Raw genomic sequence first — 24,355 nt, 5'->3', positions numbered from 1 at the left:
TACAGACTGCCCAGGACCGTGAAGACTTCCTACCTTCCACATTATAGCGTGGACTATGTCTGTATCCTCAAGATTACCAAAATCCCGATTGCTTAAGCAAGGCTGGCCTCATAATTCAAATAGCAAAATTAATCCCAGTGTCTTAAAGTTTGATCTTACCCGCCAAAAAAAAAAAAAAAAAAAGGCAAGTTAAATTGGTGCTTTAGATCTACCTACATTTTCTCTACCATAAAGTGTAACTTGAAAGGTATTTCTTAATTTCATCTCATAAAAATTATAGTCTGGACTATGAAAACATCAAGCCTGATCCCTTCTGGTTGACACACTGTCATCAGTAACAAGAATTCAGTGGCATGTAGGCTTGCAGTGCCTCAGGTGTAGTCAGCTGGAATTTAGTTAGAATAGAAGTTTCCCCTTATCTCGTAGCTTTGCAGGGATAGTAGAAAGAACAAAAAAACTGTTTATATTTATCTCTAAGTAGGTGTGTGAATGCATATGTAAGCAACTGTCAGGTAAGCAGAGATCATTTTTATACTGTCATATTCCAAAGGAATAAAGACACCATGTTAAGGAGTCCCAGACTCTTTTTCCTGTGCGAACCACTAGAGATATTGGGCAAACAGCAGGAACAACGCCCTTTCCGCATGCACACATACAAGATGCACAAGGGATAGCACTATAGATAGTGCTACCTAATGCCTAGATTGCACACTGCATGACAAACTCATGCCCCTTCTCATTGCTATGCCTGGTGCTAGTTGCATAGAGAAACAGAGTGCGAAGCATTGAAGAAAGTAATGCCCACTTACACAGCCTAGTATCTTTGCACCAGAATCAGTGTGTGTATCACAAACCACCTACAATCACCCAAATATGAGCTGTACCCCAGCTCTACTCACCAGGCCAACACAGATTCACAGATTCACAGATTTCTCTAGGTTGGAAGAGACCTCAAGATCATCGAGTCCAACCTCCGACCTAACACTAAGTACTCCACTAAACCATATCCCTAAGCTCTACATCTAAACGTCTTTTAAAGACCTCCAGGGATGGTGACTCCACCACCTCCCTGGGCAGCCCGTTCCAATGCTTAATAACCCTTTCGGTAAAGAAGTACTTCCTAACATCCAACCTAAAACTCCCCTGTCGCAACTTTAGCCCATTCCCCCTCGTCCTGTCACTAGGCACGTGGGAGAATAGACCAACCCCCACCTCTCTACAGCCTCCTTTCAGGTAACTGTAGAGAGCGATGAGGTCGCCCCTGAGCCTCCTCTTCTCCAGGCTGAACAAGCCCAGCTCCCTCAGCCGCTCCTCGTAAGACTTGTTCTCCAGACCCCTCACCAGCTTGGTCGCCCTTCTCTGGACTCGCTCGAGCACGTCCATGTCCTTTCTGTAGCGAGGGGCCCAAAACTGAACACAGTACTCGAGGTGCGGCCTCACCAGAGCCGAGTACAGGGGCACAATCACTTCCCTCGAACACAGCACATCCCTGCTGCCCTCTGCCATGGCCCTGCTCTCTAAGTCAAGACCAGGTGTTACCAGCACCCACAGCAGCACTTGAAGGAAGGTTCACAGTCTTCCTCCAGATAGTCTATCTCAGCCATTACTACCTGAAGATGTTTATCTTACAGCTCAGCTCACATAGACTATTTCACACAGGCAAAGTTGAGAGCTGCCATCCTTGCATACAACTTAGAAAAGGCTGTGGGGCACCAGCAGTAAATACTTACACATCTCTACTTGGATAAGTAGGGCCTAAATAAAAATTGGCTTTGAGTTTTCAGTTTTTAAATGGACAAATGCAAGTGATCATTATAAAGTTACATTTCTGAGAAATTTAGGAACAATATCTTCTTTGGTAAGAAATGCTGCTAAGGATCAGCAACAGTCTGTTTGGGGGTGATACAGCATTTGCCTTCCATATTTCAGATTTTCCCTGTGCTTATTACAGCCCTATTGGTTCTCATTTCATTTTATATCCATCTGCGCTGCTCATAGGTCACAAATCTCCCTAAAGTCAGCTTCTATCCCACCTTTCCCCTGAATTAGGTACTTTACTATTTCATTGTCTCTTTTATTTACAATCCAGTTCCATTTTACCATTGAATCACTTCATCTTTTAAAACAACATGCTTGTTTAGATCATGGCCCTACAACCAAAAGCCTCTGCATTTTCTCCTTGAAAGGAAAGGAGAAAGACTGAGAAATACTGTTGCATGCCAACACCAACAACTTGCTGTTAGCCTCATCTTTTTCTGCAACTAAGATGGATGAACCAGAGCAAAGTTTTTTTGAGGACCTGTACATTTATCTAAATAAATGTATGAGCACAGGCTCAGAATGCTTAAGCAGAGAACATAAACAGATATTTTAACTGAACAGTACCATCCGAGCTGCATCCGTTCTATATAGTTAAGGAAATTGTCTAAGTTGTTAAAAAAGCAAGACCTCTTCTACAGAAGTCTCATGTGCTGCTCATGTCTGTACCTGAGGTTTGGATAAATTGGAGCAGGCTGAAAGGCTTTCATCCAAAACTATTTTCAAGGCAAAAAGAAATAAATACTTCAGAAATATTCTGCAAAGATCTGGCTTAATTTGGTCTTCCCTCTGCAAGCAGTGATGATATATACATCCAAAGCTTTTCAAACTAAAAATAAGAACCATTATTTTTATTTAAAGTTTCTTAAATTTTGTGGAGGATTGTATTTGTGTGAACATGGCATCACGATGAAAGCGGTATAGGTAGCCTTAAGAATTAGGTTTTCTTTGGTCCCTGGAATTGATTTCATCCTGCCCAAGTGCTAACTTCAGTATCACGAGTATAAAGTTATGCATACATGCACCTCTCTGCAAGATTTGATCCGTTAATGCTATTAGGATATATATGTGGAGGAGATATGCAACATATGTAACACTGGAGATCTCTTTTCAAAACTTACGCTACAGCTTCAAGTAGTCTTTCTCCTTAATCAGCACAGACTCCAGACATCGTAACAGTTATCTGCAGCTCTCAAAGCCCCCTAGCAATATTATATATCTGCTAGTCTTATTTCTCTGCCCTTTATTAGCTCACCTACCATACTTTAACAGGGATGAACCAAGTAAAATTTCAGGAACCGTTTTTGAAGCTTATGAATTATTTTACTGGTACCAAAGTAAATAGGTCTGCCTAAACATTCTCTCTAATAGCAATAAATTCAGTCTTCCTATTCTTAGAAGAAGTATTTTCAGCCTCTTATTAGAATCACGAGAATCAAGGGAGTTGATGAGGGTTGCCAATTCTGATAAAGCAACCATGTAAGTGTCCAGAAAAAGTAGTAATTAAAAGCTACATTTCATCTTGATTTTTAAAATGACCTTTCCTAATTTCTGTGCAAAATATAATAACCAGATACAAAAAGCCTTGCATAAATCAGATCACAAGATGTTTTTAAGATATCTGGTTTATCTAAACTTGAACTGAATAATGAATTTATGCTAGCAGTACAGAAGAAGGAAAGATGTAAAATTAGGTTGTGCTGCTAACTGGGCTCCTGAAGTTCTGAAAAGAGAAATCACAGACAACGAAAAGTACTGCTTTACAATTCAGGTTGCATGTCACAATGTCATACCTATGATTCATGTCACATGCCACAGAGTCATTGTGCACATGTACAAATCAAGTGCCAGACATAAAATTAGGTATTTCTGGATTACATAGAAATTACTTAAGTATATATCTTAGTTAAATATTAGTAAACAGTAAAATCTTCTAATGTAAAGTATTGAAATTTCATTTTCTCCTTAACTTTAAAAGATCAACTTTCTTTCTGAAGCATGCAACTCTTTGTATTTACTTGTCTTTCCTTTGTCTTAAAACAGAAGAGAGAATAACAAAAGGAAAAACAGACAATATCACTAATTTTCTTTATTCATATTACCAGATAAATTTCTTTATGAAGAGATGAATGACAGGCAAGGGTATATGCATAATCTAGAATTTTTAAAATACTCTAGGATTACTTTAAAACTTGAGACATACCTAAGCAGGATTAATTCAAATTTCCCCCAGCATAACTGAAAGATATTAGGCCCTGGAGACCTTAGTATTATTCAAAGATATAATTTTAAAGAAAAAAGGAAAAAAGTTCTGCACATGTACGCCCTCTGTGAAACCATTCCTTCATCGGTGAAAGCAGAGACATAATGTAATGTCTCATAATTCATAGGAATTACATTAAAAGCAGCCATAGGATTTGTGGGTTTATCTTCTATTTAAAAAGGCGACCACACAATCAGTAAACTTGCATCAAGGGAAAAAGAGTGAAGCCCAGTGATATTAGCTATTAAACATTTGAAGAACAAAACTAAGAAATAGCCTGATCTGTTTTAGTCCACCTGACATTTATGTCCACATCAAACTAACAAGTCATTAATATCCAGGTAAATGTAAGCAAGGGAGATTTTAGCTGAGAAGTCTTGTTCAAAGTAATAAAACTTTTATTCACACTCAGCTTGTACATCAACATTTCATAACTTGGCAGCCCTGAACAAATACTCAGAATCACCAGTCCAATGGCACGGAACAGAATCAGTCAGCATCTGTTAATAAAATCCTTACATGACTACGGAAAAAGCAATTACCATTAACATTTTTTCTCAGAGAAACCTGGCTACATATAGGGAAAAAATATCAGACAGCAAATTGCGTGTGATAGGGGCTTCAAGTTTTTCCTTTTTGCCTTCTACACAAAAAAAAGATTCCTTGGAACTCAAGTTCTTTCACAGACTTTAGCTTCCTAAAGAGCCACAAGAGAATTTGCTCATCCAAGTTCTCCTAAGCCAGGCCTGTCTTATTCCAAAACATTCTTAAATGCTAAAATCAGCAGATAACAAGAATGTATGTCAAAAAGACATGCTTCATTCAGGAGAAGATACCAGATACCAGTTTTCCAAGTTAACCATTTTCAGTTTATCATAAATTCTCATCTTACCACTGATTTCTGCAATGGAATTTCTTTTAGCTGTCAGTTCTGTCATAGTGTATAGAGCAGAATACAGCATACTAAATAGTATGATTTTTAATATGCCACATGTCACAGTATTTATTAAGGTCTCAGGAGTTACCAAGACAATATACTAAAATTTAACTTTATGTGCTAATACTCAAGATTAACACGCAGCAAGAATCATAACTATACAAATATAGCAGTTTTTAAACTCTACCGATTAGAATCATAGAATGGCTGGGGTTGGAAGGGACCTTAAAGATCATATAACTCCAACCCCCAAGAAAGGAAAGAATCCATCAAGTAAGAATTTTTTTTTTTGAACTAAGCTTACAGTGATTAGAGTTTCTTATCTTTCCCATGCCAAGGGAATAATCCTATAGTACCCTACTCTGACTACAAAGTTGAATGCCATTAGGAAATCCCACTGTTTTCAGCAGCAAGTACAATTTTAGTAATTACAACTTAAAAAAAAAAAAAATTAAGTATTCCTGAAGGTCTTTAGCAGCATATACTAGTATTAGTATAAAAATACTATGTGTGTATATATAGACATATATATTCACATTTTAAAACAGTGCTAGTTCAGCGCTAATTCAAAGAAAAGACACAAGGAAGAAACTGATACAAGACTTTGGAATGACTAGCTGAATCAACAATATGACTAACGGTATGAATTGCAGCTGACAGCACATCTTTGCATAGGACAACAATAAAGATGACTGGTCAGAGTAGAAAATGATGACTTATGCTGCATAAAGTATCTCGTAATATAAATGCAAGCAGATAGTATCTTCAGTGCACATGAAAATAGAGTTGGTTTTGGGACTTACAGTAATCATTGCCCACAGTCAGGAGGTGTGCTCTTTGTGAGTACATCTTTCCACGACTCCAGACTGTTATATGCCACTTTCAGTTGTAATTAGTTGTGGTCATTTAGTCAAATATTATGAGGTCAAACACTTTCAAATCTACATAGGCAGACATGGCTATCAGCAGTCTGATTTTAATTACAGAACTGCTACAACTAATCAACACCCACATCTTGCTTCTGGTCAATGCCATGTACCTTAATAGGTCTGTAGGTTGTGTGCTGTGTTTAACAGGTAGAGTTTTATCAGTTTTGTGATTTTAATTTTACTTGTAATCATTCTGAAAGTTTAATTACTGCTGCCACTTGTATATGTATTTTCTCTGTAGTGTTAAATACTAAATAAAATTGATTCGCTTTGGACACTTCCTGGGGCTAAAGAGTTCTGGAAGGCTGCTTTAGGACCTCCGTTCAATTTTCTGTTAGTTCCTGGACAGTGGGATTATGTTGTTTTCTAGAGTAAAGCGTCTACATTTAAAGTCCTCCATCCCCTTGGATTTAGGGAATTATACCGTGGTAGCTACTATGAATTTAATTACTATTTCTGACAAAGCAGACTGGTGCAGAATACACTCCCCTCCCCCTCGCACCTTCTCACCTACTTTTATTTTTATCATGGGAACAGAAAATGACAAGAAGGGGTGAGGTCTTAAGTCACTAAACCCAATCTCTGCTGCCTCAGGCACCACATCATCTCATCTTTCACAAACTCCACCACAGAAGTAGCTTGCCTTCTTACCATCCTTAAGTTGAATGAAAGACAGCTACCCCAGACTCTGCTTTAAAAATTAAAAGCCTCTTCTACTTTGCAATCTAAAATGGCTTTAAGTCACCATTAATTCATTGTGTCAACTTTAACACTTAGCTTAAATAATCTTATAGCGTTCATCTTCTAACGCATTAATAAAAAACATATTACCTGTCTCCTATTCTGCTAGCCTAAATAAAACAAATTCTCCCATCTTCTCTTATGTGGGAGATCAACATAGATTTGACCAAGCTATCGTTTAGTGTACAGATTTTATATTGTTCTTTTTTTATTATTATTAATTGTTAATTTTATATTGTCCTTCTATTTTCAATTTCTCATCGAGTATTCAGGATAAGTTCCTTAGGAAAATGTCTGTCAGGAATTTTCTGTGGTACATGGCATGGTCCAACCAAATCACAAGTGTCAGTCTCAAAGCACACATTGCCTATGAGTTAGGCTGCAAGTTTAGACAAGGCATCCAAAAATTAATTAATACTCAAATTAATACTTGTTACACTGATCAGCTTATTTATATATTTATTGCAGCATGCCTTGACTACTGAAATTACACCCTCTGTAGCTTCCAAGTTTTCCCATTCTGCTCAGACCACTGGAAAACCACAAAGCCACAAACAGATAAAGATGTTTTTTTAAAAAACATTTTTTGTAGTTATGTCTTCATATTTCATTTGTGCCTCCTTACTTTCTAATCAGTTTCTATTTTGTTGATTTGGGGTTCTGTACAAAGAGTATCCAATAACTCTTTATTTGTTATCCATCCGTCCTATCCCTCATTCTTGGCCGAACAGTGTTCCTTTACTAGCACAGCTCCACAAGTCTGGGTGCTCTAATAAACAAACCCTCCAGGTCAGAATGTTTTCTTACCTTTGACTTATCAGTCACCCTCCTCCTCTCAGTATTTCCAGAGTATGACAAAAATTCTGAGAGCCATGGTTGCACCTATTTCTATTGCTGTTCTTAGACATTCCAGCAGAAAAGTATTTAGCACCAAGCGATGAGCTCATTTTAAGAGCTGCTTTCAACCAAATTTCCTTTTCCAGATGGCATATGAATTGAAACCTTCTATCATGGACTTAACAAGCCGTGGGTTGCTGTTAATTGTCACTTCCAGGTTTCAGTGTTGTTTATAAGCCACTAATAAAGCCTGCTGTTCCTTTCAAATTAGAAAATTAATTCTAATTTTTAAGGGTATACTTCACACCCTACTTTCCTTCTCCCTCTTATTAAATTCTTGCCTTGACATCTGCCTGTGTATTTCTCACACGATCAGCAGAAGATTAAATCTTGATATTTCATTGAGATTTTCTTCGCATCTTTTTCAGATAAAGTTCTTTAAGGGATTTTACAGTAAAGGCCAAGTATCTTCTGCTCTATCAGCTCTTATTGCAGAGAAAAGAACTTGTCCCTTTCTTGTTTAATATTCTGAAACAAATTCTTACTCTGGTGAATAACACATAAAAAGAAGTGATACCATATTGATATGCATACCATATGAAAAATAATATATTTTAATATTTCCACTGTCTGATACCTTATCTCAACCAGCAATTAACAAATGTGCAACTGGCAGTCTTCTGAATTTGTGTAGCTTAGTAATAGAAAACAAAGCAGCAACAACAAGGTGAGGTTAGGTTGTTGGTTTTTAATATTAGAGCAGAGTTTAAGATGAGTGCCAAGTCACCAGGGTTCTGTCCACTAATATCTACAAGGCTTCCAGATGACACCCTGAAACATGAGCTGCACAAGTCCAGCTTGTTGATCACCAAGTTTCTATTATTTGTCAGGTAACTGTAAAGTAGATATTGGACTTGGGTCTTTCCAAATTGTCTGATGACAATTTAGAGTACAAAGCCACCTGAATTACAAGAAATAAGGTATCCACATCAGCAAAGCACCAAGTCCAGGACTCTTCTGCAGTTTACAAGACCCATTACCACCTTACACTCAGGCAGGCACATGCACTTCCAGCACAGGCATGCTCACTTTGGGGGCTTTTGCATGCTTAGCACTCTATTAGCCAAACTTTACATAGAGTAGATGTACAGTGAGTGCTAAAAGCAGGGCCTTAGAAGTTAGAATATGTACATCTTCAGTCATCACATTCTTCTCCCTGCAGCAAGGATTTGGAAGAAGAGACCAAGGTCATGCTACATAACTACAAAATTTCTTAGCCAGCCCATCTATAGATGAACTCTCCAAGGAAGTTGCTTTAACCCCAAGGCCATATTCACAGCTGTAAGACTTCTACATGGCCTAGAGAAACGGATTCCTCATTCAGCCTCCAAGGCATTTCCCAGCACAAAGCCCAGCTGTTTGAGCTGGGAATAGTTTGGAATTACAGCTTTCAAAATCCTGCACTTTTTACAGTTAATTGAAAACCAAATTCGATGGGAACATACCACAGAGAAGTCAAATAAAACAGAAATGTGGTTTGTATGCTTCCTCTAGACATGCATCAAGAAAGGAGAACCCAAACAGAAAAAGGCTCTCCTTACTATTCACTTACTATTATAAGCAAATCATAGGCTCTATACAACAGATTCAAATTCCCTAGACAGAAGTATGCTCTCATACATATCGCTGACTGAAAAAAAAACAATCTGATAATTCAAGCTGAAAACATATAAATCAGAGTTATGCACCCTAACAGTTACCTGGCATTGTCAGTGGCCACCTCAAACTGAGTAGAAGGGAAGTAGAGAAAGGCAGCATTTCAGAGCAAGCTGCATCAGCACACCCTGACAGCTACAGCCAGGCAGTGCCACTTGCCTGCTCCTCACTGACAGCTGTCCCAGCCCCAACAGCCAGCTCTGCTCTACCATCTCACCCTCCTTATCTACATGTAGGAAGGCTGTGATCCCTTCTTCAAGAGAGCGTACACCATGGAACTGAATACCTAAATTCCAAGGAGCTCTTTAAGCCCCTACCTGCAAATTAAATCTCTCCCTCAAAACATTAATTTTGCATTTAAAAAATACATATGCATGTGAGTCTAACATAGAGTAACTTTTGTATAACAAGTAGAAAGAAAATCCAGGCAGAGGTGGTTAGTTCTCAGGCTTCCTCCTAGTTTCTGGGTTACTGGAATAGCACCTGCTTTGCCTCTAGAGATCTCTTCTCCTCTGACACCACGCACTAATACAGAAGCAAAATGGAACTAGAGGTGCATCACATACCAAGATGTATGCACAGTATATTCATTTAGTCACTCATGAGCTTCCTGAACTGTATCCTGCTTGCCACATGAATAGCTAATATTCTTCGTCTGTTTTCTTGTGTAAATATTCGGGGGGGGGGGGGGGGGGGGGGGAAGTGTTCTTCCAGTGCTTTGGAATGTGTGTTTTGGGCAAGAAAGTATTACACTGGATTTACTGTACTTTGATACTTCTGTGTCAGTTACTTGAGATCAAAGCCAAACTCCTCCTTACAGGGGGAAAGTCACCTTAACCTAGAGTTACACTGTGCTAGTGGTATTTACATTTGGATACTATCAAAGAAATCTCACCATCACTAAAACATATAAAATATTAACCAAATTCAGTATTTTCTGTTGATTAAATCAGCTGTCCTGACTTTTGTTTCTATACACTGGATAACATATATACCAAATACAATTGTTGGCCCTACATTGCAGCATTTTGTTCTATGATGTGCATCTGGTCTCCAAGATATTTTGAAACAACTGCATGAAGCACTACATAGTATAGGTCTTGGCATATTTTCTACAATACTATATAGTGATTTGAGCCACAGATGTTTATTCCCACAGGAGATGTTATTAAGGACAAGGAGTTGTGAACATACCATAAATGGCCCTAAATCTTCAATAGGAACACAGTAGTTTTTCATTTTCACCATTAAATATGATTATAGTAATTAACCCAAAACTTATAAAACACAGTTATATTAATTACAGGGTGTAAATTGACGGTCTATCCAAAATGTTAACCATTCTGTTGTATGTTGGGTTTCTGCTTTATTGTCTCTGGTACAGAGTCATTTCATTAGAAGAATATGTTTCTGGAACCACTCTTCTGGCAAAGGCAACTCCTTCAGGAATCTTGGTTACAGACCTATTGGGTCAGATTATCTGACAGGTTAGTCTTTCAACACTTTCTGAAGGCTGGGGAAAATACTACGCTTTCTGTTGGAAAATCAAAGCAGATAAAAAAAGCCCATTTCTTGAGCTGAGTTTTTTTGTTTGTTTCAAACTCTTTCCTTTTACAAGCTTAATTTTTATTCACAGCTTCTCCTGATATGAGCATGCAACATGGGGTTTAAACCCTTTCCTTAGCTGAAGTTTACAGATTTTACCTCCTTCAAGCCCTTAAGATTTTTATACAAATTGCTTCACCAGCTATTTTGATAACCCTTATCAAGCTTTCAGAAGAGACATAGCAGCAGGGTTTTTTTCCTAAAAATCTCATCTTTTGTCTCAGTAATTGGAACCAGGCTCCTTTGAAAAAATCTGTCCCCAAGATTACTGTTTGCCACTGAATCGTGAATATTTGGATTGCCTATGTAATGCAAACTGCATAAAGAAGTAGTGATTCTGTTTTCAAAGGAAAGTAGAGCTGAAGGATCAGACAAATCAAGCTATAGTGCCTCGTGCCTTTCTTCTTCCAAAGGAGTGGCTAATGACTTTGGGAAGACTGGAAAGAGGTCAAGTATGAATGCATGATTAAGAGAAGAAAAATCTTCCACACCAATTATAGTTTCTATGCTTTTGGCTAGAACCCAGAACCCTGCTTCCAGGGGTAGCCCAGTGACTTTTCTATTTCCTAATCACTCTACAGGGTCAAAAGGATGGATGCATGCAATCAGCTTGCTATTTTGTAAGCCTGGAAGAAATGGGATTGGCAGACAGTCTCAGAAATTCAGTTAGAATATAATTAACAATAAAATAAACTTTTCCCAAAAGAAAGCTACTCAGGCTTCAAAATCCTCTGACATTGGGGACCGCATACAAACTACATTTCTACCTAGCTCCCCATCACTACTACCTGCAGCACTATCATTACTTCACAAAAGCATTCAAAAACCACAGGAAATTAGAATAAAGCAACAAATTCTACCACCGTATAAAGCACTATGCTTGGCATGCTCTCATTTGCTAAAGTCTACTGTTTTTCAAACTAGTTAGCACTCTTCAAACTAGTTAGCACACATGAACTCCTTTTTCAGTTGATACAGAATTGCAGACATCCATCCCAACAGCATTCAAGGAGTTCTCCAATGCAAGAACCTGTGGTGCATTTACTGAGGGTTCTGCCTTGTCCTAGGACTGTACAGAGTTTCAAACCCTGACAATGTTACAATGTTTTAAGAATTGCCAGGTGAACGAAGAACATCAATCTTTGTTTAGGGTATGAAAATCTTAGTCAACATTGAAAAAAAATTAAAAAAAATAAAAAAACACTCATATGCCTCTGAATAAAAGCATTTTTTAAGGAAGAGCCATTCCACTTCCAGCCGCACACAGGAGCATCACAGCTGCTGTACTACTTTTACAGTAAGGTACTATCTGTTTTTCAGGGTATGTCACCAATGCAATGGATGAAATCCACAACCCTCACAAGGCTCCTTTGTGCTGCTGCAGGTCTGTGGTTCCACCTCCACACCACTTAAGCACTGGAGCAGTTGAAAGGTATGGTGGGAGGAAAGGGAGCACAAACTGTTCTTGTGATCCCAGCCGGAAAAATGGCTCCTCTGAAAAGACATCCATGTAGCTGCTGTAGTTTGCATTAGGAAATGTTTTGTTTCACAGAAGTCAGAGATGTACCAACATCTTATTTATGTGATAAAAAGAATAATGATTGGGGTTGTCCATGCCTTTTTCTGCAGAGATCATGAACAAAAGAGTGGGACAAAATCATGTTTGAAGTTTACCGAGTTCTGTTTTCTCACTTACCGGTTTATGTAACTGTGATCAGCAGCACTTTAAGAGTTAAGCCAACACAGAACTTTCCAGTTCACTAGTAGCAGTTAGAACTGAGTTTGAATATAAATTGAAAATGTAAAATTATCTGAAGCTCAAATGGCTGCTTCCAATGCATTTTTATTTACTCTCTCAAGAGCCCTCTTCACATCTCTTGTTAAACTATGTACTACATTCAAATTAAAGCCTAAGATATATATATAACTTCTCTTTCTATTTCTCACCAATTGAAATGATTTATCTGGGTTAGGCATGAACCCAAAGGATATGATCTATGATGTCAGAAATGGCATTAACTTACCACAGTGATAAATAGCCAAGGTAATGCTCGTCTTAAACTGAGTACGGTTGGCTTTCCTCTTCAAGTAGACAACTGGAAAAAAAAAATAGTTTGTATCAACAGAATTGAAGAGGTTTACAAGTGGAATTTCCTTTTGGATTTCCCAATTTCCTTAAGAGAATTAATACATTATTTCTCAATTACATTCTACATTTTGGCATAGTCTAACGCAGTGGGAGGAGAAACTCATTAAAAGTGTGGTAAATGGTCCTATGTGGGAAGAATACAGCAGGCAACAATCAGAGCCTGGATGTGACTGCAGGTCTTCCCTTTCTGTTTTGAAGAAAAAAGAAAAAAAAAAGTTGCATTTGGAAATAATTGGAAAAATGTACACTGAGCAGACAAAGAGCCATCAGGAAGACTCGTAACTAGTATAAACAACAGGATTCAGGCAATAGTTGGCATGTTCCACTATGTCTATTGATTACCTTTAACACGCAGCACATTACACAACATAGTCTCAGTCTTGCTGCTCCCAGCACAAGGACACCTGCAGTGATGTGGGACCACAGCATTGCCAGTACCCTAGAGGCACCCCTAAGCAGCAGCACTGCATACAACCAGATGGAGTCTCATTAAATCATGTACCCTGAGTGCTCTTGAATAAGCAAATGGATAGCTATTTCTGCAGAACAGCATTGGTGGAACAAAAAGTATTAAAAAATGAAGCCTTCTATAGCTGTAAAATGTAATTCCTTTTTGAGACTTTAAAAGTTATACTTCAAGTAACAAGTGAAAATGCTATCACTTCTTGCAAGTTCTTCCATTACTTAAAGCAAAACGCAGAGAAAACATTTAAATTTAGGCTGATGTAGAAATTTATTTTCTGACTAAGCAATGTATTGTCCTCTCTATCAGCCCAGCTGCACAAATGCAGTAACAAGTTAAAAAAACAAAAAGCAAAAGGCAGCTTCTTAGTGAGGTCCAGATGCTTTAAATAAACTGCTCTTCTCCTTAAACACCTCCCAAGCCATAGCTAAATAGGAACTTAAGCATGCTTATGAAGTTCTGCAGAATTTTATTTGTTTTCCAGCGATTAGAAGTTACCATGCCTCTGTGGGAATTGGAAGCACACTAGGTTTTCCTATCCATAATAAAGGTAATTACAACAGAACTGATGCCACCTTAAGATTAGAGGATCATATATTTTATGATTCTGTTTATACAGTAACATATTGTGCTGTTTACCTTGGCTAGGCAATGTGCATACTGGGACTGCTTCTTATTATACGAAACTCGATCTTTTCACTGTTACCATGTCCTTTTCTGGCCTCTAACTCTACCTTTTCTGAACTACTTCTTCGTGAAGAGTTTTTTCATCTTTATCTCTTAGAACACATCATCTTACCAAACTATATTTGTGTGCATGCAAAGATGATGACTGAAGCTAAACCTGAGCACACATGAGAAAGGATGCTAATAAAAATGACATTATTTCAAGGTGATTTTAGTCAGAGCTGTAGCAGAATACACTTCTGTTTCCTGCAAAAAGCAGAAAGCATAGGAGAAAACTGTAGGGACTGATCACATAGCAAAAGACTGATACCATAATAGGCATGGGGAAGAAGCTAAATCTGTCCTGCTGTTTTATGCTTGTAGTGTTCGACTCTGCAACAGCAGCTTCCTTTTTAATATAAGTTTTGTAACAGGCGTTTGCCGTACATACTGCCAACAATTACACCTCAGCAGAAGGTTAGCCAAATGCAGAACATGCTTGCCTAATTTTTTGTTGACTCAGATTGCCCTGTTAGGAACTGGCTGTGGCAACTGACATGAGGAACACAACCACAGTAGCTGGGGCTGTGGCAGAAGCAGCTGTTTCTTGTAAAGAAATGCTGGTGAACATTTCATTGCTGGTGAAATAGTATTTTACCACTCATGAAACAACTGAGCAATGCCTCACTGTATGCAAATAAAGATTCTTAGCCCATGCATAAATATGGATTTCTTAACACCTGCCTTAGTTTTTAGGGTCAGAAAACAAGAATAAAATTCCATAGAAGTTTCATTAGTGACAGATCTTTTAACTGGCAAACTGCAAAGTAATTTTTATTGCTATATTAAAGGGGAGATTGCATTGTAAGGTGTTTTTTTTTTTTGCTTTTTAATGTAAAAATATATTTGAAAGGAAGAGGCTAGGAAGCTGAGGCAAGGGAAGTTTAGGCTGGACATCAGGAAGAGGTTCTTCACGACACCAAGTTAGGTGCGTGTGTCGGTCTGCTCGAGGGCAGGAAGGCTCTGCAGGAGGATCTGGATAGGCTGGAGCGATGGGCTGAGGCCAACTGTATGAAGTTCAACAAGGCCAAGTGCCGGGTCCTGCACCTGGGCCACAACAACCCCAAGCAGCGCTACAGGCTGGGAGATGAGTGGCTGGAAAGCTGCCTGGCAGAGAAGGACCTGGGAGTCTTGGTCAATAGTTGGCTGAATATGAGCCAGCAGTGTGCTCAGGTGGCCAAGAAGGCCAACAGCATCCTGGCTTGTATAAGCAGCAGCGTGGCCAGCAGGGCTAGGGATGTGATTGTCCCCCTGTACTCGGCTCTGGTGAGGCCGCACCTCGAGTACTGTGTTCAGTTTTGGGCCCCTCGCTACAAGAAGGACGTCAAGGTGCTTGAGTGAGTCCAGAGAAGGGCGACCAAGCTGGTGAGGGGTCTGGAGAACAAGTCTCACGAGGAGCGGCTGAGGGAGCTGGGGTTGTTCAGCCTGGAGAAGAGGAGGCTCAGGGGTGACCTTATCGCTCTCTATAGGTACCTTAAAGCAGGCTGTAGAGAGGTGGGGGTTGGTCTGTTCTCCCACGTGCCTGGTGACAGGACGAGGGGGAATGGGCTAAAGTTGTGCCAGGGGAGGTTTAGGTTGGATCTTCTTTACTGAAAGTGTTGTTAAGCATTGGAATAGGCTGCCCAGGGAAGTGGTGGAGTCACCATCCCTGGAGGTCTTTAAAAGACATTTAGATGTAGAGCTTAGCAATATGGTTTAGTGGAGGACTTGTTAGTGTTAGGTCAGAGGTTGGACTGGGTGATCTTGGAGGTCTCTTTCAACCTAGATGATTCTGTGATTCACAGAGAGGGTGGTTGCACACTGGAACAGGCTCCCCAGGGAAGCAGTCACTGCACCAAGCCTGTCTGAATTTAAGAAGCGTTTGGACTGTGCACTTAGTCACATGGTCTAAACTTTTGCGTAGACCTGTGCGGTGCCAGGAGTTGGACTTGATGATCCTTATGGGTCCCTTCCAACTCGGGATATTCTATGATTCTATATTTGAAGGTCTCACAAAAGTTTCCACCAATTCATCTGGAGTTCTTGTTGACTGATGCTTTAAACATGCCAGAATCTAGTAGAGTTCATAATCAGAGCTCTTTAAACAGCTGTTGAGTTAAAGAGGGTAAAAGATGCTATTCAAATGTAGATATTGAAATTGAGCCAGATTCCAGGCACCTCTATTCCTTAAGGTTTACAGGCCTGTTTTTGCAAACTGACAAGTGCCTTACAGGAGGTAAAGTTCTGAATGTTCAAATCCATACTTGTGATTAAGTAGAAACAAAAATAACCTTCAGGTAAAAAGTCTGAAAGCCTGTTTAAAATGCAGACTGATGTGCTTCCAGAAGCATCTCACTAAAACTATAACATACAAAGAAGGTGTGGAATTATTCCCCATCTTCAACAAGCTTCTACATTCCGCTAACCCTGTCACATCCACTGTGCCACAGATGCCTGATCCCTTGACCTCAGGATCTGACTAGAAAATACACCTTCTTGCAGCAGGGTATCCTGCATCAAATGATAGGCACCTGGGATAAAAATCACACCATGCTAAATTTTAGAGTTGGCTATGTCCTTTGCTAATTATCCCCAAGGGATTTCCACAAGGTGTCACGCAGGACTTGCTTCCACCTCCAGCAGCTAGACAGCACGCTGGTGCTTACAGCCCAAAAAACCCTCCAAACCACAACTGGGGACAGCTGCTGCTGAGCACTGCTGGTGTTCTTCAGGGTTATCTTCTTGCCTCAGTGGGAAGAAATCCTGGAGGACTTGTTTTTAATCCCTTAAAAAGTGCTTTGTAAAGGTTACGACCACAGGATAGGCTGAGAGAAAATATTTCTGACAAAACCCATTCTTAAATTATTGCCTGCTCTTTGCTAGGTAGGCTGAGTACCCCACCTGCTCTTATTTCCTATTGCTGGAAACCTGAATACAGTGTATACAGACTTGAGCACATTTCAAACTCAGCATAGCTGCACAAGGTAACTGGTATTTTCTTAAAAGAAATCACTTCAACAGATTATCAGGTTCACAGCTGAAATAACAAAACATAGTTGCTTGCTAAAAGACATGGAGAATGTTTAACACATACTACAGATAGCAAGTGACAAAAGACCAAGGAACCAAAACTGATTCATGCCGACGGGGTCTTGAATGAAACTGCAGCCCCTGCCAGTAAACAGAGCTGTCAGAAGCCCCAGGCCATGGCTTCTCACAGCCAGCTCCGGTATTCCTCCCACTTAAGTCTCCAGCCACAATGCCACATCACATTGCCACCTAGTGGACACCAATATTTAACACTCCCAACCCTCAGTCATAGGAGCATAAATAGTTTCAGTTTTATTTTTTATTAAAAATAATAATAATAATCTTACTCTTTTCAGTTCAGTCCCAGACTACAACAATGCATATAAGTGCAGGAAACACCCAAACTAGCAACTTCAGCTTTTACTGGTTTATGAAGGTGTCTGGAAATAATGATTCCTTCTCAAAGTCAAAAACGTGTAAAACAAACAGTATAGCCAGCAACTAGATTTTTATTTCAGATTTTTTTTTTATTCTATCGCGTTGTTGAAGAAATTCCTCCATTCTAAAGCAATACAAAGCTCCTCATAAATAAAACATGTTTAAGGGCATTACCCCTAAGAGAAAACCCCAGGAAGTTTTAGCACAGCTCCTTACAGCAGCCAGGCATGTTTTGTGTGAGAAATTTAAGATGCGTGGTACACAAAGATTAATGTGTACATAGAGAGGCAGATGCTGCTTGCACTGACACTGTTCTTGCCTCCCTTCTGGCTACAAGATGGGATATAATTAAGAACGGAAATACTGGAAGTTAAAAACAGTAGATGCTAATTTGAGAAAAGGCATCCCTGGTGTGTGAAAAAGCTTCCAACTTAAGAATGACATCTAGCCAAGCGTGACAACCTGCAATTGGATCTGTATCTTAGCAGTTATCTGATGCCTACATTTTTATCCTACAGGAAAACACTAGAGAAAATACGTTCACAGGCATTAACTTTGAAACTTCCATTTCTGTCCTGCCTATGGCTCACTAACTTAAAGAGGAAGCATAAGAAGAAAATGACTGGTTAAGACTGAGAAGAAACTTCTTTAAATAGCCATAATCCCCTGCTCCAAAGAATCCAATACAGCTCTCTTAAAGTTCTCTTAAAAGATCTTGCAGATCTCTTAAGATCACTTCACACCCTCTTTGCATTCTTATTTTGTGAGCTTGCCGGCCCCCAACCCAGCCCATCAGAACCAAGTAGTTGAATAGTTGTAGCTTGATTATTGCCAGTTCAGATGTCAAAAAGTGGCACTTTAAGACAGAAAGTCAGCTGTGAATACCGAGTTGTGCAAGTGCCCACTGGAAAGAATAAAATCATAGGTTTGACCATACTTCACCCACTCATTTTGATCAAACCTAGAAAAATTGGTGGTTTTGACCTCAGCTTCAAGAGCATAAATCTAGATCATCTTGACCAGAGCCTTTGATGTCAGTAAAGTCACGCCTAATTTACCCTAGCAGAACTGAAATTAGAGCCTAGCCCAAGGGTAAAAACATCTTTCAAGTCACCCAGCCTGGTCCTCCCCCTGTGCAGGTTTGTAGCTGCACCACAGTGACTCTATCCTTATACCATCCCTTCCTATGACTTGAAGTTTGTCATCGTTTCCTTCTAACCACAGGGTAGGAGAGACTTTCAGGGTCAGAGCTGATCATGGGACTCTGGTCTGTGAGGGGAACTTTTCTCCCAGCCTTCTCACACAATAGCATTTATCTGCATTCTCTAATTACATACAACTACAGCTGGGTAAAATCAGAGAAACCCACTAGACAGGATAACGTACATTTTCTTCAAGTCTAAGGAAAGTCAATGAGTAGTTCTGAAGTAAAGAAAAAGGAAAAAAAATGAGAGAAGAAAATAAGACCTGTATATGCTTTGACATTCTTAAAACTATATTTTTTTCAGGTCAGAAGGACTAATGCAAGTCACACTATTCAGGGAAGGAGGCACTAAGTGACAACAAAGGAAGATGACAAAGCAGGAGCAGAAGAAACTAGATCAAGTCAATAGAAAGCAAGTTCATGATTGGATTTGGCTGCCAAAATATCCTCCCATATCTCCCTCTCCTGACCTTTAGCAAATTATATCCTATGCTGTTCTGTTTCCCCATGGAGCCATAATGAACATTTACTTTCCTCTGGCTCAAAGCACACGTTCAATACAGGAAAGCCAAGCAAGCTAAAAAAGGTTTTTGGAAACAGACTGACAGATCCACAGTCACTAGTTGCCATACCAGGGTCTTTAGTGAGCATATCCCAGGGCAGATGAGGGTCCACACCAAGCACTTTTCATGCTGGCTCCTCCTCGGGGGGGGCACCAAACGGCCTATGAAACCTCAGGCACTGAGAACATGACTGGAAAAGGCCACAAGCACCCTGCTCCAATGTCGACAATAGCCCGGCTTGGACACAACAGCTTCCTGAAATCCCTTCCAATATAAATATTCAAAGATTCTACCAACATCTTTAAAATTTCACTTTTTTTTAACCTCAGTTAAACAAGGATAGAGGACCAAAGCCTCTCCAGAAATAAGCAGTGCGCTGTTAAAAAGCATGCTGTAATAAAACCTTTAAGTGAGTTTTAAGTGAATATTAAACACATAATAATGCACGTTGCTACAGCCAGCAATGAAATTGAACACAACAATCAGAGCAAGACAGTTTAGCACAGATGCCTTGACAATTCATTATTTAAATAAAAAACAAAGGACAGTTGTCCACAACACATAGGTTGCCACATGAAAAAGTTATTTCCACATTTTTCCTACAGCCTGCTTTAATTGAAAGTCATAGGAAACGTGAGCTTAGGAGAGCAAGATTAGACATAAAGCTCCTCAAAAATCACTAGAGGAAAGGAAATCTTCTTAAGCTTCGGTGTTTTTTAGCAGTTCATCCTAGACTAGGCCTAACTTCCCACCTGGGATTAGGCCTTTCCACAATGCTTTCTGTTTTCAGAGATCACATACAACGCACAGGGCTGGTTACAGTAGCTCAGGGACAAAACAAGCAGCACCCTTACCCAAACATAGAGTTACAGATTAGGCATTAGACACCATGCTCTGAGATCAAAGTAACTATCCCAGCTATTTCACTGCAGGTTTACTAATCCTAGTGCTAGAGAGAGATCATCTTTACACTTAATCTAAATTACATAAACCTGGTAGGTATCTTCACAGCCAGTACTAATCTACTCTGCCCAGTAATTTAAGCCAGGGCTCTAAATTGGTTTGTGAGGAACTGTCTATCCTGGATCTGCATCATGAGGGGACGCCTCTCTTTGGAAAATGTGGAAGTAGCAGTTTAAGCCAGGTGGTATTTGTTGTGCATGAAGCAAGGTAGCATTAATTCAAGAGATTAATCATAGTCTTTCTCACTTTTTATACCAGGCTTTATCCATTAATCTGCACTTGCAGTAGAAGCTCTGTAAGTCACATCAGTAACTAAGACAGTTATTGTAAAGTCCTGATAACAGAAAGCTGGGAAGTGCACAAGCAATGATAAAGAAAAAAAAAATCAAGGTTATGGTATCACAAAAGGAACTTTGTCTGCTTAGCCAGAAAAACATTTCTTTACAAAATAACTTCCTTATTGTCCAGCAAGTGTTTTGTACTACTAATTGTAAAAGTTGCAGAGAAACCTCAATGTGAGCCTACTGCAATGTTATCCATCAAGCAAAGGTCACCACTTTATATGTGCAGTTCAATTAAGTATGAGTTCACGATGCCTTCTCTGCATTTACTATACAGTGCTAGAGAACCAACAGAGTAGTAGAGATGCTGCAACATCATATGCAAGACAAAAACACCCTGCTTCATGTGCAGCACCTGGGATCAAACTTTATGATAAGGCACAAAACCAATTACACCTTATCAATACAACACTAAAAAACAAGCTCCCCAAATCCAAAGCCATTGCGCTTGCTTCCTGCGAATTTCTGCCAAAAGGTCATTTCTGCCTTGATGCCAACAGAGACACTGTGCTGACACAAGCAGTTGCTACACACTTCTGGCTGGTTGGACAGTTTGGTTTGCTGCACCAGCCTTTTTAGTTCTGCTTTCTCCTCACTGTCTACTCCTCTGTAAAGGCCAGAAACTTTTCTGTTTAATGCCAATCACAATACTTTGTTGGACATTTGTACTCCTGTAATAAACAGTAAGAATAACAGAAGGTCACATGTTTGAATCTACATCTGCTATCCCTGTCTCTAAAGGCTGTGATGGATGGCACTGATAGATTTAGCCATAATATGCTGAGCATTACTAGTCTCAGCTGTTCATTCATCTCTTTGCCAGAGGTGATTGCCTTGTGGCAAACACATGCCAATCCTGTAGCTTCTGTAGTTTGCAGCTTGGCAGATTTAACCACAGTTATTCACTTCTGTAACTCTTGCAATGTAACTTCTGCAGGAAGGTGGGGTAGGCACCTGAGAAAGGAAAGGTAGCCTTAACCTGACAGAGCTCATCTGTCATAGTCAAAAAGGCCAGTATTTTGATAACAGAGATTTCAGATATGCATGCAAAACAAACAAAAGCACCTTCTGACATGAAGCCATATAACAATCTAAGAATGGATTCTCCCTATTTTCTGTTTGATCACTAAACTTATTTTTTGTCCGTGCAGTATTTCCCTTTACAGGTTTAAGGTGAAAAACAAGCTCAGATTTCCATTTTAAGCACCCTCATGTTCCTCCTATAGTACAAGTCAAACTGACCCTATCCCAGTTAATAAATATTTCCAGTGTTGCTGCTCTCTCTGTATCCTGCTTTAATGTAATGACACCACAGCAACAGTTCCCGGCACTCCAGAGATGATGGGAAAGTATAAACAGCGCTCCATCTGCAGTTCATTTGCTATCGCTATAAAAAAAGAGCAAAACAAGCCTTTGACTGATGGTCGGTTTCCACAGTTCAGTGGCAACAGCTTTGCAAATGAACTATTTCAGGCAAGAGCTGGTGGCAGTTATTTGATAAAATGCAGCAGTTCTGATAATATGTGGATTTTTTATATTTTTTTTTAAACTTGGACTTTGTAAATGGTAGTATTCAAGGACAAGCTTGCCAGGTCAAATTTGACCCAGGTTTTGAATGTGTAAAAGCTGAGTGGTAGAGATCACTGAAGGAAAGATTAATGACACTATTATCATGAATTTGTGCAGCTACATAGCTGTGCACAGAGAAAAAGGTTTGTTTGGAGGCATGGTAAATGAAGTCTGGGTATGTTCTGGGGATACTTTGGTTCCTTTTTCAGTATGGAGATAATTTATCTCAGAGTTATTCAAATACACTTGAGTTACCATATGCAGGCTTTAAAGATTAATATTTTTTTTACTTCTGCCTGATGATCAGCAGTTTTGTAATTTCCTATTATCATCAAAATACACTCTATTTAACATTACCCAGCTAACCTGCACTGAAAGATTCTCATAATATGTCCAGCTGGCCCCTTCAATATTATGTTTTTCATGCTGTTGCAATGCAATCAGTGTGTGATATTTTAATTATTATCTTTCCAAATGTGTAAAATTGAACTCTGATTCTCCTGAGCAAAAACATTTTATAGTTCACCAGTTGTGATGTACTAAATTGTAAAGAACACAGCTCTTGCATGAAATGGTAAGAACACCTTAATCAGTTTGGGACTACATTCTTACCTTGTGAAATCAGCCAAAGCTCCTCTAATATCCTCAGTGCACTCATTTACATCTCCTGAAGAGCTGCCATCTGAGGGAGGCAGGGCCATGCAGAGAGAGGGGGCAGGAAGAACAGTTGATCTCATTGCCCACTGTGTTGAGTAATTACAGGGGTCTTGAACCTCGTGCCAGTGGGACAGACCTTGATAGTCAGGGTATGGTAATCTCTACTTGTATTACTAATTCCTTTGTAGCTCTGGGCACCTCATCTGATCATTGTCAAAGTTTTGGTCCAATATTTAAATTTGTTAAGTATCTGTAATCAAAGTCAGACAGGCCTGCATGTATAGGTGCTTGATACACTGCTGATTAAATTCAGCACTAGGGCCAAATCACTTGACTGAAATTTTCATCTCCTCAGTGCAGGGTAAATACCACCCCAGTGTCACTATGGGCATCTGCAGTCTTGAAGGTTCACATAGAAACTGGCCTCTGCAAGGACAGAAAGTATTTCTTCCCTTTGACTTCAATTCTTCCTTCATTTGCAGCTGATCTGGTCCCTGCAAAAACTGGTAGGTGAAACTCTGAGATCTGTTAAGAGATTTTTCTCTCTTCTTCCTGTCATTAAACAATTTCAGTTTCAGCAATGTTAGGCCCAAGAAGCAATTCTGGAGGAAAATGGATTGTAAAAACATGACCCAAATGTTCCTGACTTCAATGAAAAATTCACTGAATTCAGTCAGACACATTATTTGATGAGCTCTTTCCCTGTCTTCCCTGTGTTTCCAGAGGTGGATAAATAATTCAGTCAAACATAAACATAATCACTTTTGAAATCTGCTGAATAAAGGAGTCTTCCTCCTGATCATACTCTGGGTCTCAGTTTATTTCAGTGGAAATACTTTGTGATTAAAATACTGAATATTACAAGATTGCCATCACATTCCCAGGTCAGTCTGTGAGAATTGCTCCTCACCTTCAGGCTCTAAGTTTCCAAAATTCCCAGATATTCATGGGCCTTTTTCTGTTCACAGTAGACTGGCCTCTTCATTAATTTCTGCTGTGCTCAGATCTCTCATCTACAGAATGGTAGTTCTTCACATCACAGTGGTGTGGGAAGCATGAATCCAAACACCCCTCAGGTATTATGAAGAAAGGGTTTTATAGAGGCTGCCTGCACAAATTTGCCAGATGTGTTCAGAGTTTATTGTCCCTTTTAGCCTGCACTGAAAGTCTCCGTCATATAATGTGGCTGTAATTACATGTTGGCGTTCCACTCATGATTGGAGCTGCTTCTACTCCAGAATAATACAGGAAGGTAAAAAGCCTGTTCACGTCTAAAAATCAGTGCTGCTTGGCCATTTATCTCTCTGGTACCTTTCAGAGATCCTAATTCAAAGCTTGAAATTCTCTACCAGTTCATTAAGCAAAGTATTTATTGTACAGCTAGGAAATCCTGCATAATTTGGTCTTTAATTGTAGCCTTTCACCCT

The 24,355-nt window shown here is 39.4% G+C and overlaps 1 protein-coding gene across 4 annotated transcripts in view; it reads left to right on the top strand.

The window, feature by feature from the left end:
• Positions 1 to 24,355, top strand: part of PDE5A (phosphodiesterase 5A) — a 136,268-nt gene that overhangs the window by 5,384 nt on the left and 106,529 nt on the right. For 2 of the 4 annotated variants that reach the window (XM_048074554.2, XM_066996632.1), the window contains exons 2-3: positions 10,626 to 10,728; positions 12,167 to 12,278. The exons of 1 other annotated variant lie outside the window; for it this stretch is intronic. In XM_048074554.2, the coding sequence (XP_047930511.2) occupies positions 10,626 to 10,728; positions 12,167 to 12,278 (215 nt within the window). The remainder of the gene's footprint in view (positions 1 to 10,625; positions 10,729 to 12,166; positions 12,279 to 24,355) is intronic. One more of the 4 variants, XM_048074558.2, reaches the window with a different exon arrangement.

The sequence above is a fragment of the Anser cygnoides genome, chromosome 4, assembly GCF_040182565.1.
Source record: "Anser cygnoides isolate HZ-2024a breed goose chromosome 4, Taihu_goose_T2T_genome, whole genome shotgun sequence".
Classification (NCBI taxonomy): domain Eukaryota; kingdom Metazoa; phylum Chordata; class Aves; order Anseriformes; family Anatidae; genus Anser; species Anser cygnoides.
Note: the sequence above shows the minus strand (reverse complement) of the source record. Positions and strands in the feature narration are given on the sequence as shown.